This window comes from Schistocerca gregaria, chromosome 5 (genome assembly GCF_023897955.1).
Source record: "Schistocerca gregaria isolate iqSchGreg1 chromosome 5, iqSchGreg1.2, whole genome shotgun sequence".
NCBI lineage: Eukaryota > Metazoa > Arthropoda > Insecta > Orthoptera > Acrididae > Schistocerca > Schistocerca gregaria.
The window spans coordinates 624,303,746-624,319,158 of NC_064924.1; the positions used below are offsets into that span (position 1 = coordinate 624,303,746).

Below are 15,413 nucleotides of genomic sequence, written 5' to 3' on the forward strand. Positions count from 1 at the left end.
ACGCGTATTTTTTAGATAGAAACTGCCAACTATAACGGGACCGAGTTCGACTCTCGGTCCGGCACACAATTTTAATCTGCCAGGAAGTTTCAATATCCTTGCAGTTGAAATGCTTTTCAATTTTGTTTATGCGTATCTCATAAACGCACTGTCGATCTCAAGGCAATATTGTCTCATATTCAGGAATTCGACGGGGACTGTCAATCAGAATACCGCTGTAGTTTCTTATAACCTATGCTCTTTATTTATCAAAGAGGGAAAGGTTATGGGGTATTCCTTTGGAATACCAGTGGCTGAAACCATTGGACATATCCACACTCCTCTCCTCTATTATAGAAGCTGCAACGTCTTTTCTGAGTGACTACGTGCAAAAGCCAGTAACCTCTTCAGTGATTACAGCTATTTAAGGTGGTATTAAATTGAGCCAACCCTTCAGTAGTTCATAAGGAAGCAAATATTCACTGTTATAGGATTCGAAATGCTAGGCCATAGAGTAGCAGATATATTTGTGTATGCATGGCATATTGTCACGAACAACGAATGTAACTTGCAGTGGTCATAGGAGCCGGTCGCAATAGGCAACTCTAAAGAGTCCAAAATAGAAGAATTACGTTCGCCTTAACCACTCAAGTATATATATAAGTTACAGAGTGGAACATTGCCGTTAAGGAGTGGAACATTTCCGTGTGAAGCAACTGTCAAGAGATTCTGTAGCCACTGTGTGGTTCACAAAGAGGTCGCCTTTTATGTTTATGTTGCAGACGCCCCGACAGAGGCGCCGCTGATCTCTGTGGAGCGGCAGAGAGACTTCATCGTGGCCAACTGCACGTCGCGACCTTCCGTGCCGGCCGCCAACATCTCCTGGCTCATCAACAGCCACCAGGTGAGTCCATCACGTACCTCGTAAAGCAGTTCTAGCTAACCACTTAACCGTAAGTGAATATTCTGCGGAGGGGAGTAATGAGGTTCAAAAACACAGGTCAGTATCAAACCATGCTTAATTTTTCTCATTTTCCATTGGAAATGTGACCAGAAAGACGTATGTACTTCTTTCGTGTTATCTTGTAATTGAATATTCAACTGGTGAACCCACTACTGAGCAGAAATGTACGCTTTCCTTTGCTCCGTTTTCAATCCTCGTATGTCAAGGCTGTCATTCCAGGTTTGGCAATGTAACGCCTCCTAATGTCCTCTTCATTTTTGTGTTACCATTTAGTGTCCTTTTAGGGTTTTCGCATGAAGAGAATTGTGGTATAAATGAATTATAATGTACTGGTCACTCACAAAAACTGAACGAAGTAATTCGAAAATGAGAAAGTAGACAATGCAAAAAATAGTTCAAATGGCTCTAAGCACTATGGGACTTAGCATCTGAGGTCAGCAGTCCCCTAGACTTGGAACTACTTAAACCTAACTAACCTAAGGACATCACACACATCCATGCCCGAGGAAGGATTCCAACCTGCGACCGTAGCAGCAGCACGGTTCCGGACTTAAGCGCCTAGAAAATGCAGATTGAACTGTTAGTAGTTATGGTTTTCTATCTACAGACTGGTTTGATGTAAATCTCCGTGTCTGTGTTGGACAGGTCTCACATCTGCATAACAACTACAACCTCCATTCATTTGAAAATGTTAGTTGTACTTCAGGCTTGGGCTCCCTTTACAATTCCTATACAAAAATATACATCTATTGAATAATTATCTATTCCTTGCTGCCTCTGTTTGTATCCTCTCAATTTATTCTGTCTTTTTATCAACTTTGTCACAAAGATATTTACACCCCGACTGAATTCATTACTTTTACAGTGGCTTCTTATTTACGCCTTTTTCAGCATTCTTCTGTTAAAGTTTACTTGAATAGCTTAACAATATTTTCAGAAACGTTATCCTAAGGGATACGTTTGTGTTCTATATTAACAAATTTCTGTTCTTCAGAAAAGTTTCTTTTCTACCGCCAAACTCCGGTCAACCTTACTATGGACGTCGTCAGATACTCTGTTGCCTTAGTAGTGAAGCTCATTACCATTTTTTTTATCATTTCCTATTCTGCATTGCCGGCGTGAGTGGCCGTGCGTTACTAGGCGCTACAGTCTGGAACCGCTTACCACTACGGTCGCAGGTTCGAATACTGCCTCGGGCATGGATGTGTGTGATGTTCTTAGCTTAGTTAGGTTTAAGTAGTTTTAATTTCTAGGCGACTGATAACCTCAGAAGTTAAGTCCCATAATGCTCAAAGCCATTAGAGCCATTTGAACCCAACCTGCATCCCTCAGCACCACCTAATTTATTTCGCCTGCACGCCTCGTTTTTATTTTTGTTATTGCTCATCTTAAAACTTATTTCAAGACGCTATCCATTCCATTCCATTGATGTTCCAAGTTTCTCGTCGTTTCTAATTTTATTTCTTCTCTCTGATTTAACTACCTACTCGTATTTCTCGTCCACTAACTTTACTGCGTAATGGATGTACAGATGGATTGACATTCGGAAAGAGCTATAACCGAGTCTCACTGCCTGCTAAACCACTGTCTACACTTCCGTATCCTTCGACTCTTATAATGATTCTGTATGATTATATTCCTTCAGTTAAGAAATAACAGAGCTTACATCAACGAAATTTGACATGTAGCTATTACATAACACACAGAGGTAACGCTTATGGGTAACGTACTTTTCTTTCTCAAAAAGCTCATGCTGAAGCGTTATACTTTGGCACGCAGCTGTTAAATACTTTAATATAAAACGCAGTGAAACTATATTTATTCAGAAGAGTGATGATTCGTATTCGGCCCATCTTTGAATAATTATAAGTATTCTTCAAATGGAGATAGTAAAATTGTTATAAACTCTGTTGTATAATCGTTTTCTGAGATCATGTTACAGAAATTATAACTTTTTTGGGGTACGGATTTCTGAAAAAGTGCGTGTGTCTTTGCTTGTTATAAGGAACGAAATTTTTTTAAAGGAAGAAGCGAAATACAAAAGCTTTCAATATATGTTGCCTCATTATCTCTTCCAAACTGTGCCAAAATTAGTGACATTAGCTTACGAACTGTAAATGTTGAACGAAATATCTCACTTGAGTCTTTTAACTAGATATATTTTATTTAAAATCCACATTGTGCATTATTTCTCCATACGTAATCAGAAACTAATTATTGTGTCACGTGACAAGTATGGAATCTTTTCCTTTAAAGGAGCAACTGATCTAGTGTAGTACTCAAATGACACCTTTCAACACCAGTGAAATAAAATGAAATGCCGAAACAGTTGTGTAAACTCACTCCAATCCAGGGACAGTAAACATTATTTGATTTACTTTTACTTACCAATTAAGTAAGAGTTGGTAGAAATTACTCTTAGAGGAAATCCATTTATTTTCGTACGATTCAGAAAGCTATGCGGAATATTTCGTAGGAACTTTCGAGGCCTAACAATCTTCCGGTTCGAGGCACTTACATTCACTTCTATTTAACACTCCAACAACGATACCAAATTTCTTTTAACACTTGATTGAGTCAATAAGGGAGTGCGGGACCTTTGTTGGAGGTCTTTCACAGGATTGTGTATCCAGAGTGTTCAAAAACTGTGTGTCCAAACTGACAGATATTACAACAGCCGATGACAAATGTATTTCTTTCAGCAACCAGGTGGCAAAAACGCATAAGTGACAATTAAGCATGCGTATGTACGCCTGAGAAGAAGAAGGTAAAAGGCAAGAGTCATAGTTGTTAACTCCAAGATTATGGTGTCCAAGGTGCAGACTGTTGTTGCAAGAGCACATGCTGATGTGGGCGGAGATACTTCTGCGTATCAGAGGGAGGACGTGGTTGCAGAATTCCGTGGTCACAGAGCAGTTTTTGGCACTTGGCGAAAAGGCTGGGAAGGATGTATACATTGGCCTACGAGTCCCTCGGGCATCATCCCATTCTACTTCCTTCTCTGAGGTTATTTGGAAACCGAAGTGGTTTCAACTCCTGGCGAGGGCACGAGATTTCTCAGATATTTTGTAACCAAAGTTTGGAAATAAATAATTTCGTTGAGTGGAAGTGCAATCTCGTACTAATGTTAAATATAAATAAACAAGCTTTACTATTACAATTATACACATTTCGGTTATCCAGGATAATCGTTCAGAATATAAAGTTTTAATCATTATCTAAGAATATTTCTTAGGGGATAAGTCCTTTTTTATGTATTTTATTATTTGCATGAGGCATTTGCCCTGGTTTCCGAGCAGTTACAAGAGAGTTGACGACGTACTTGGGTCTTAACGGGCAATGTAGTCAAAGGCACCAAAGAAACTTCTGCGCCAACCACGCTGTCAAGTAATAGCAATGATCTGAAGCTTACATCAATAATACATATCTATTGTGGAAGAGTGCGGTCGTTATTCGTTTCACAGAAGGTTTCCCGTAACAAGATACTTACCATCCAAAGTGTGCTGCATTTAAAGACGCAATAAGAGCCTTAAAATATCGGAACTGCCAAGTCGCCTTAAAATATTGGAATTGCCAAGTCCCGATTTTTAATAAATAGTGAGTTATTCTACTGATAAGAAGAATATTTAACAAGTAGGCAGGTTAATCCGAGCTGAAGATCGCAAAGAGCTAACTGAAAATATAAACGAACCCTGTGGACTTAGACGACGAATTTGTTATAAGAACATTTTTAGCCGCCACAGACATGCAGAACACCTACATATTTATTCCAACACGTGAAGCCCTGCTGCGTCGATACCGACTCTGTGCTGAACTGCACATATGTAAGATCGATCAGAAGAATAAAGGACAGAAACACTTCTGTATTTTCTATTCTAAACCACACCCGCTGGTCTCCTGATTACAGCAATATTGCCTTTCAAGCACCTGGACGCTTAACAGAATTTAATTATAGACTCCGAATCGTAACTGTTCGGTCATAGAATTTTGGAACATCCTGTACAGCTTCATAAAGAAATCTTTCACATTGCCTTAGACTTATTTACATGATACTGGTGTTGAAATCTGAAGTGTTGTGTGTAGGAATCTAGCATGCTCAGTTCGCTAAACAAACAATCAGACAATGAATTTTATCACAAAAAGACAACTACAGAATCTTAACCTCGACAGATGTGTCGCAAGCGAAGGGTGACATACAAAGTCTTCTTTAGAATAGGCAAACACATGTCTGTTCCAGATAGATATTTTCTGATGGTAGACGCTGCGATGCGTCGGCTAACGAAGTGGCTACGTTGAAGCTGCTATCGAAGTGGGCTGCACCGACCGGGCGAAGCGCTTATGCGCTCTACATACAGGGGCCACTGCTGCCGCGTTGTCCTCCTGGAGGGAGGTCGCTCAGCGTGCGATTGGCTGACCTCGTCTCACAGCCATCTCTTCTCTATCGTCCCAACTGGCGTGCCGGCGCTGGATTTACGCTGTAACATCAGATAGCAGCGTTCCAGCAGGACTTATTACCTTTAATACCCTAACCATAATCGCAGACAGGGCTCGTCACTTAAGGACTCAGTCAATGGCTAGAGACTTTTGAGACATATAGTGGGCAAGACAGTAGAGGAGGAGCAGAGGGGTATCATTTGGGAATATTTGGGAGAGGTTTTTCAGTTCCGGCATTTGTGGAGAAGGGAAATGATTTTAGTTTAATTTAAACCAGACAAAAATTTTCAAGCATAGTCTATGTGGTATCAATAGCTACGATGCCACAACATGAGTCCGCTCTGCTAGGTTGGCACTACGAGAGAATACGACGACAGCGCCCTCTAGCCGGTGCTGTCAAGGTCTACGACCTCCGTGACTGCTTCAGCCCATTTGATCAGATGCAGACAGCCAGGACAATTCGCTTCAGCATCGCACCTCCGTGCAAAGTTGTGTAATCGTTCATCACCTTGTTTTTGCACCAGTACCGACTTGTATTACCTTTTACCGTTCCTACCCACGCGCCGCCTCCCTGGCGGGATACAAAAGTCTATGTAAATATATCATTGTTAATGTGTTTACAGAGTAGAGTCGATAGTGGTCCGAATCCAACTGATGAAATAATTACTTACATTTTCCTCTGTATTAGAATATATTGTATATTGAGCAAGCAGTAAAGGAAACAAAAGAAAAATTCGGAGTATATATTAAAATCCATGGAGAAGTCATAAAAACTTTGAGGTTCGCCGATGACATTGTAACTCTGCCAGAGACAGCAAAGGACTTGGAAGAGCAGTTGAATGGAATGGACAGTGTGTTTAAAGGAGGATATAAGATGAACATCAACAAAAGCAAAACGAGGATAATGGAATTTAGTCGAATTAAGACAGGTGATGCTGAGGGAATTAGGTTAGGAAATGAGACACTTAAAGCAGTAAAGGTGTTTTGCTATTTGGGGAGCAAAATAACTGATGATGGTCGAAGTAGAGAGGATATAAAATGTAGACTGCCAATGGCAAGGACCCCGTTTCTGAAGAAGAGAAATTGGTTAACATCGAGTACAGATTTAAGTGGCAGGAAGTCATTTCTGAAAGTATTTGTATGGAGTGTAGCCATGTATGGAAGTGAAACATGGACGATAAATAGTTTGGACAAGAAGAGAATAGAAGCTTTCGAAATGTGGTGGTACAGAAGAATGCTGACGATTAGATGGGTAGATCACATAACTAATGAGGAAGTATTGAATAGGATTGGGGAGAAGAGACGTTTGTGGACAACGTGACCAGAAGAAGGGATCGGTTGGTAGGACATGTTCTAAGGCATCAAGGGATCACCAATTTAGTATTGGAGGGCAGCGTAGAGGGTAAAAATCGTAGAGGGAGAGAAAGAGATTACTACACTAAGCAGATTCATAAGGATGTAGTTTGCAGTAGGTACTGGGGGATGAAGAAGCTTGCACAGGATAGAGTAGCATGGAGAGCTGCATCAAACCAGTCTCACGACTGAAGACCACCACAACAACAACAACAACATTAGAATATGTCCATCCAATAATAGTATGTAGTCGAATTAAATCAAGTGATGCTGAGAGCATTAGATTTGCAAATAAGGCGCTTAAAGTAGTAGACGATTTTAGACACTTGGTTAGCAAAATAACTGGTGATGGTCGAAGTGGACAGATTATAAACTGTAGACTGGAAAAGGCAAGAAAGATGTTTTTGAGGAAGAGAAAGTTATTAACGTCGAGTATAGCTTTAAGTGTCAGGAAGTCCTTTACTAAGGTATTTGTGTGGAGTATAGCCATGTATGGAAGTGAAACATGAACGATAAATTGTTTGGACAAGTTTTTGAACTTTGGTGCTAAGAGCAATGCTGAAGATTTGATGGATCGATCATGTAACTGATGAAGAGATCCTTAATAGATTTGGGGACAAAAGAAATTTTTACACAACCTGAGTGAAGAAGTGATCGAATGGTCGGACACATTATGAGACATCAAGGGATCACAAATTTTGAAGTGGAGGGAAGCATAGGGGGTAAAAATCGTAGAGAGAGACCAAGAGATGAATGCAGTACACAAATTCAGAAGGATGTAGGTTGCAGTAATTACTACGAAATGAAGCGGCTTGCACAGGATAGACTGTCATGGAGAGATGAATTAAACCAATCTTAGGGGTGGTGACTACAACAACCTGAACAACATTGTAATCACCGAAGTAACTTCACATATAGATCCAACCTTTCTAGGTACTTCGCTTTTTTACGCAGTGTATTTATTACGTCACTGGCAACAGGTATCGCATTCATGTCGACGAACGGCATAGTTGTGCGTTTCACCTTATGCGTATATTCTTAACGTAAATTTTCTTCAAGAGAAGTATGTGTAATGTCTTCCATTCAAGAGTTGTTTATTGTTACCTAAATTGGCACTTGACTTACAGGTTTCTGATCCTTCCGTGACCGAGACATCAACTTTCTCCAGTACTTGCAGGCAGGATTAACTATTTATCTCTCAGTCAAATTACTAGTACACAGTAATGGCACTTAGGGAGATTACAATGCTACGTAAATAACAGCGGCAGATAAACTCAGCTTGACAAACGTATGCGATAAGGTCCTCTGTTACAGATGTAGCATACTCATCTACTCGATTAATGTTACAAGCCTTCGCTGAAATGGTTGAGAGCCTAAGCTTTTCAGCATTCACAGTTACTGGATCGGAAGTCATCGATAGGTCAACAGAGGCAATTCATGCACAGTAATCACTCTAGTACATAACTACATAACTGGAGTTCATGAAATGCTGATATGATGGTAGCCGAACATTAAGCAAGTGGCCTGGTTGCTTTCATACTTTCAAGTTATCACCACAAAATTTGTTAATCGACTTGCAACCTCTAATGAGCCACTAGATGCTCTGATGGGTACCGTAACGATAATTTTCCTTCAGCATCCGAGGCCCCAATATTTGGAACACCACTGAAAAATGGCACTTCAACTCGTGGTTCATGTGGCGGAGAGGATACCTACAAAGTAAGTGCCCTTTGATTTCTTCACGATGGTCCAAGACGTGAGAGTCACTGTGCTCGTTCTGGGTGCTGTTTAAAAACTTAGTTTCGAAAGAAAATAATCAATAAATCAATCTGGCGCCACACTTTATGCTCCACCCAACTGTATCTTCTTACAGTAAAACACTGCAGTCTTGTAACTGAGAACTTAAACTTGAACGTTCATCCTTGATCGTGAAGGCGTTCAGTTTCATGCAAATGCTTGGTTTTAACAGAATTGCAGTTTGCAACAATTCGTAAATTTTCAATGGCAACACAACTAGAAACGCAGCACAACTAGAAAAACCTGGAATAGCAAGACCGAGAGCCGTGATCACAATAAAATTTATTACATCCTTTAAAGACATGACACTACAGAAGCGATTAGCTTCACAGAAAAAGCGCCTGAATGAAAAATGGTTTAAATGGCTCTGAGCACTACGGGACTTAACATCTGTCATCTGTCCCATAGAACTTAGAACTACTTAAACCTAACTAACCTAAGGACATCACACACATCCATGCCCGAGGCAGGTTTAGAACCTGCGACCGTAGCGGTCGCACCTGAAATAGCTGCTGTGGAAGACTCTGCCATGCAGTTTTCAGGTGCGTCCACAAAGCATCAGCTGTGCCTGCTGCATTGCCTGGCCGAACAAGTTGCAGACCGACCATATCCCAGACTCGTTCGATACACGTCATGTCAGGTGAATGGGCAGCCCAGGGATGCAGGGATACCCGTAGTTCTTCGAAGAAGGGTTGCGCATTCCTTGAGACTCGCACATTCCTTGCCACAAACGGCCGGAGGTTGTCCTGCTAAAACCAGGCGCGTCGAACGGGCTGCAGGAGGGGCAGTTCCTCGGGCTGTAAAACCCCCGTGATGGAGCGGTAGCTGTTCAGACTGCCCTCAAGGCGCGAGAGGAGAAATCCTGTGTTGTAGGCAATGGCATCCCAAATCACCACACTCGGCGTTTGTCTGCTGTTCGTCTAGTCAGATCAGTCTCCCTCATTGCTTTCACCACGACTGCATCGAACGCGTATGCTGGCATCACAGTAGAAAAGTTAAAGCGGGACTCGTCCGAAACACATTTTGCCTCTCAGTACGCCAGTGTAGGCGTTCACATGCCCATTGCAGTTTGCAGCATTCGTGGGTTCGGGTCTGCGGAAGCTGACGCAATAGAATGCGTGCCACCAATCCAAATCGCAGAAGACGGCGTCGAACCGTCGACGCAGACCAGTGCACACCCGTTAGCAGCGCTCCAACGTCGCGCCAAAAGTGTGGTCAAAGCTGTTCTATCCATTACGGCCTAGTGGTCATCTCGCGCTGTGGTCGTACTGTGTCGTCCAATACCATGTCGTTGCTGTGTACGGCGCTATTCTCTCATTGGTTCTACATACGCCTCACTGATGAAATAGCGTGCCCTGTACGTGCCGAAATGTCAAGGTACGACAGGCCCGCCTTTCGGAGACCAAACATTCTGCCCCATTCTAACTCATTCGCGTGTCCAAATTCCACGCTGTCATGTTAGCACTGCACAGTGCCACTTGGTTACGCGTTTCCACTTTGTGTGTCGGATCGGCAGCGACTGAGCGATAGTTAATACACTCCTGGAAATGGAAAAAAGAACACATTGACACCGGTGTGTCAGACCCACCATACTTGCTCCGGACACTGCGAGAGGGCTGTACAAGCAATGATCACACGCACGGCACAGCGGACACACCAGGAACCCCGGTGTTGGCCGTCGAATGGCGCTAGCTGCGCAGCATTTGTGCACTGCCGCCGTCAGTGTCAGCCAGTTTGCCGTGGCATACGGAGCTCCATCGCAGTCTTTAACACTGGTAGCATGCCGCGACAGCGTGGACGTGAACCGTATGTGCAGTTGACGGACTTCGAGCGAGGGCGTATAGTGGGCATGCCGAATTGCTCAAGACGGGGGCGTGAGTTCTCCACTGTACATCGATGTCGTCGCCAGTGGTCGGCGGAAGGTGCACGTGCCGGTCGACCTGGGACCGGACCATTCGCAACCGTCTCCATGAAGCTGGGCTACGGTCCCGCACACAGTTAGGCCGTTCTGCTCACGCCCCAACATCGTGCAGCCCACCTCCAGTGGTGTCGCGTCAGGCGTGAATGGAGGGACGAATGGAGACGTGTCGTCTTCAGCGATGAGAGTCGCTTCTGCCTCGGTGCCAATGATGGTCGTATGCGTGTTTGGCGCCGTGCAGGTGAGCGCCACAATCAGGACTGCATACGACCGAGGCACACAGGGCCAACACCTGGCATCATGGTGTAGGGAGCGATCTCCTACACTGGCCGTACACCTCTGGTGATCGTCGAGGGCACACTGAATAGTGCACGGTACATCCAAACCGTCATCGAACCCATCGTTCTACCATTCCTAGACCGGCAAGGGAACTTGCTGTTCCAAGAGGACAATGCACGTCCGCATGTATCCCGTGCCACCCAACGTGCTCTAGAAGGTGTAAGTCAACTACCCTGGCCAGCAAGATCTCCGGATCTGTCCCCCATTGAGCATGTTTGGGACTGGATGAAGCGTCGTCTCACGCGGTCTGCACGTCCACCACGAACGCTGGTCCAACTGAGGCGCCAGGTGGAAATGGCATGGCAAGCCGTTCCACAGGACTACATCCAGCATCTCTACGATCCTCTCCATGGGAGAATGGCAGCCTGCATTGCTGTGAAAGGTGGATATACACTGTACTAGTGCCGACATTATGCATGCTCTGTTGCCTGTATCTATGTGCCTGTGGTTCTATCAGTGTGATCATGTGATGTATCTGACCCCAGGAATGTGTCAATAAAGTTTCCCCTTCCTGGGACAATGAAATCACGGTGTTCTTATTTCAATTTCCAGGAGTGCACTAACCTGTCGGGTCACACAACGGTGGGCGCTGTTGGAACTTGGTGCACGCCACCTCTTGGCCATTTAACTCACTTATTGTGTTTCCGCTGTTCTACACACCCTCTTATTGTGTTGTGTTGCAGAGTATTGCATTTGAGTTTTTTTCAAATAATAGTGTGCTTTTACAGCCTCGTGTAATAGTTTCCTGTTGATCATCTTTCAACTGCCCCCGTAACACACGTGAAATTGATATAAAAATTAGTGCACCCAGTAATTTCCAGAGGTTATGAAGAAATATTGGTTCCCATGTGCTTGTATCTTTTCAGGCCTAACCAATTACAAATATTTGTCACCTTGTCTCCATACCTTGAGAGCATGGAATTACAAGTGTGTAAATTTTGTTAGTAAACAAAATCCTGGAAGATGAACTTTGTATGTCAGCATATATACCTGGGATTGTTTACTAACAGCCACTCACATGGTTGCAGATGACATAATGTTCGCTAAGTTAAAAACGGCAACAGAAAGAAAGCGCGCAGAAAATATGTCGCAAACAGCGCCAATAATTGCTTAAAGCATGCTGTAACATACAATAAATAAGATAATAATAATTTTAAAAAAAAAGAACAGTTAAAATGTAACAATGTGCTACTGTGTATGTATAACGATACTCTTTTCTGTATGGTTTAGATTAAAAACCCAACTGATGATGCTTATATTTGTCGCCGAAACTAGTTTGGGAGAATAAAGAAATAAACGAAAAACAAGGTGAAACTTACTGGCAGATTAAAACTGTGTGCCCAACCGAGACTCGAACCCGGGACCTTTGCCTTTCGCGGGCAAGTGCTCTACCAACTGAGCTACCGAAGCACGACTCACGCCCGGTACTCACAGCTGTACTTCTGCCAGTATCCGTCTCCTACCTTCCAAACTTTACAGAAGCTCTTCTGCGAAACATGCAGAACTAGCACTCCAGAAAGAAAGGATACTGTGGAGACATGGCTCCCGAGTTCGAGTCTCGGTCGGACACACAGTTTTCATCTGCCAGGAAGTTTCATATCAGCGCACACTCCGCTGCAGAGTGAAAATCTCATTCTGGAAACATCCCCCAGGCTGTGGCTAAGCCATGTCTCCACAGTATCCTTTCTTTCAGGAGTGGTAGTTCTGCATGTTTCGCAGAAGAGCTTCTGTAAAGTTTGGAAGGTAGGAGACGGATACTGGCAGAAGTAAAGCTGTGAGTACCGGGCGTGAGTCGTGCTTCGGTAGCTCAGTTGGTAGAGCACTTGCCCGTGAAAGGCAAAGGTCCCGAGTTCGAGTCTCGGTCGGGCACACAGTTTCATCTGCCAGGAAGTTTCATATCAGCGCACACTCCGCTGCAGAGTGAAAATCTCATTCTGGAAACATCCCCCAGGCTGTGGCTAAGCCATGTCTCCACAGTATCCTTTCTTTCAGGAGTGGTAGTTCTGCATGTTTCGCAGAAGAGCTTCTGTAAAGTTTGGAAGGTAGGAGACGGATACTGGCAGAAGTAAAGCTGTGAGTACCGGGCGTGAGTCGTGCATCGGTAGCTCAGTTGGTAGAGCACTTGCCCGCGAAAGGCAAAGGTCCCGAGTTCGAGTCATGGTCGGGCACACAGTTTTAATCTGCCAGGAAGTTTCATATCAGCGCACACTCCGCTGCAGTGTGAAAATCTCATTCTGAAAAACAAGGTGTTTTGCATCAAGGCTGACTCAGTTTTTGATATTACTGTTTTTCTGTGGAAACACGGACCAAATGGAAGAGTTCCAAGGTAAAAAACATTATATATTCACACTAGTGCTGCATTCGCATACGTTTTCCAATACCTGATCTATATATTTTGGATGGGAAACATCATGAAAGCGAATGTTGAGCGCCACATAATTAATAGGCAGCGCTCTAAACAGCCTTGACTATGTCTGGCTGTGTATTTGAAACTTGTAGGAAATGAAATCTCACCTAGAAGTGACGCTCCTTGTAAGCAACACTACGTCTGTTTCGGAATAACAAATCGATCGTTGAGCAATTTTGGTGCGTTTCCCAGTCTCTGGATGTATGAAAGCTTATGTCACCTGTCTCTCCTGCTGGCGTTATACAGTTTTGAAGTTACCGTACGCCTTTCTTGTTGGCATTTGTTCTCAATTAAAGAAAAATCACCCAGTGACATCGCTTTGTTTAAAAGCTGTGGCGGAAATGTTGAAAATACCGTGTCGACCACATCACTTCACTTGACAGTCCCGTTTATAATTTAATCAAAAATTTACCAATTTTGAAGCATTCTAAATTGTTGGACTCGCTACCGTTCTTCCTTCAGTTACCAAAGTCGGAAATTAACTTCATTTCGAGACACTGTCACACGTGTCACTGGAGGACAGAAATGACGTCCAAGTAAGACCACGCAGTCACCCCACCACCCCACACTTCAAATAGAGGTCGCTGGTGCGAGTAATGCAATCCCACGGTCCGGCCACATTAACGCGACAACGGTCTATGTTCGACGTCAACGTGCGATCACCACTCACAGACGGTAGATGGCAACACTAGCAGCGGAGGGCATATGAAGCGTGTCGGGTGACATGCGACACTGTGCAGCCGTTGTCGTAACGCTACCAGAATTGGAGAAGGGAACTAAATGAAGTTTATTGGTTTGGGAAGACATGTGACGTTACTTCAGTGATTACAATATCGTATTCATCGGCCTTTTCGAACGAATCACATCTTATTCTCCATCGGACAGATGCCCGTTAGATAGTTGGTTGGTTGCGTGTTTCATTGATCAATCGCAGGGTACGGTAGCCGTTATGATGTGGTACGTGTAAAGTGCTCAAGCAATGAACATATGAAACAACAATTTTTATATATATATATATATATATATATATATATATATATATATATATATATATATATATATATATATATAATTGTCGCCTACAACTTAGAACTAATTAAACCTAACTAACCTAAGGACATCACACACATCCATGCCCGAGGCAGGATTCGAACCTGCGACCGTAGCGGTCACTCGGCTACAGACTGTAGCGCCTAGAACCGCACGGTCACCCCGGCCGGCCCCATTCTCTTAAATGGCACATAATTCATATACTATATTTATAAATTTATTTATTCCTTTTCAAGTATTCATCTGTGGTGTACAATGAGTTGTTAAGGAGATATGATTTCAATTTATTTTTGAAGCTATTACTGCTGTCTGTCAGATATTTTATTTCATCTGGTAATTTGTCGAAAATTTTTATAGCAACCTCTTTCTGTGCCAAATATAGGTTGAGTAAAGGTAGTGTAAGTATTTATTTTTTGCTTGTATTTTTTAAATCATGAATGTCACTGTTGTTTTTAAACCGGTACTGACAGGTTTACTGATCACTCAATTCCAGTATGCAGGTGCGGTGGGCGACGAACTTCGCAGTTAATTTTACCCCTTTCTGTGCCAAAGATTAGGTTGAGTAAAGGGTAGTCTAAATATTTCTTTTTTGCTTGTATTTTAATTATGAATGTCACTGTCGATTTTAAACTGGTCCATGTTGTTGAGAACAAATTTCATTAATACGTAAATACACTGTGAGGCTGTTGTAAGAATTCCCAATGTTTTAAAAAAATGCGTACAAGATGTGTGACTCTGAACCCCACACATTATTCTACCCACTTTATTTTCAGCAGTGAATTCTTCTTGTCTAAATACTGAGATACCACAAAATATTATTTCGTATGACATCAGAGAGTGGAAGTATGCAAAGTATGTTAGCTTACTAATTGCTGTATCCTCTAAATTGGCAATTATTCTGATTGCAAAAGTTGCTGAACCTGGTCGCTTTGGAAGATCCAAAATATGGATTTTCTAATTAAGATTCTCATCTATATGTACACCCAAAAACATAGTATACTCTACTCTGTCTACTGACTTCTGTTGATCTGTTATATTTATTTAAGAACCTGTACATTTTGCAGCAGGTCATAGGATGTACTTTGGTTTTTCAATGTTTAGAGCAAACCCATTTGCAGAAAACCAGTTAATCATTTTTCAAAAGACCTCATTTGTATCATTTTCCATCGCAG

The 15,413-nt window shown here is 42.8% G+C and overlaps 1 protein-coding gene and 1 non-coding gene across 3 annotated transcripts in view; both read left to right on the forward strand.

Annotated features, from left to right (window-relative positions):
* Nucleotides 1-15,413, forward strand: part of LOC126272978 (uncharacterized) — an 802,883-nt gene that overhangs the window by 698,784 nt on the left and 88,686 nt on the right. For both annotated transcript variants that reach the window (XM_049976318.1, XM_049976319.1), the window contains exon 4: nt 762-883. In XM_049976318.1, coding sequence (XP_049832275.1) covers nt 762-883 — 122 coding nt within the window. The remainder of the gene's footprint in view (nt 1-761; nt 884-15,413) is intronic.
* Nucleotides 12,580-12,654, forward strand: Trnas-uga (transfer RNA serine (anticodon UGA)). Its single transcript has one exon. It is a non-coding gene; the product is annotated as a tRNA-Ser (tRNA).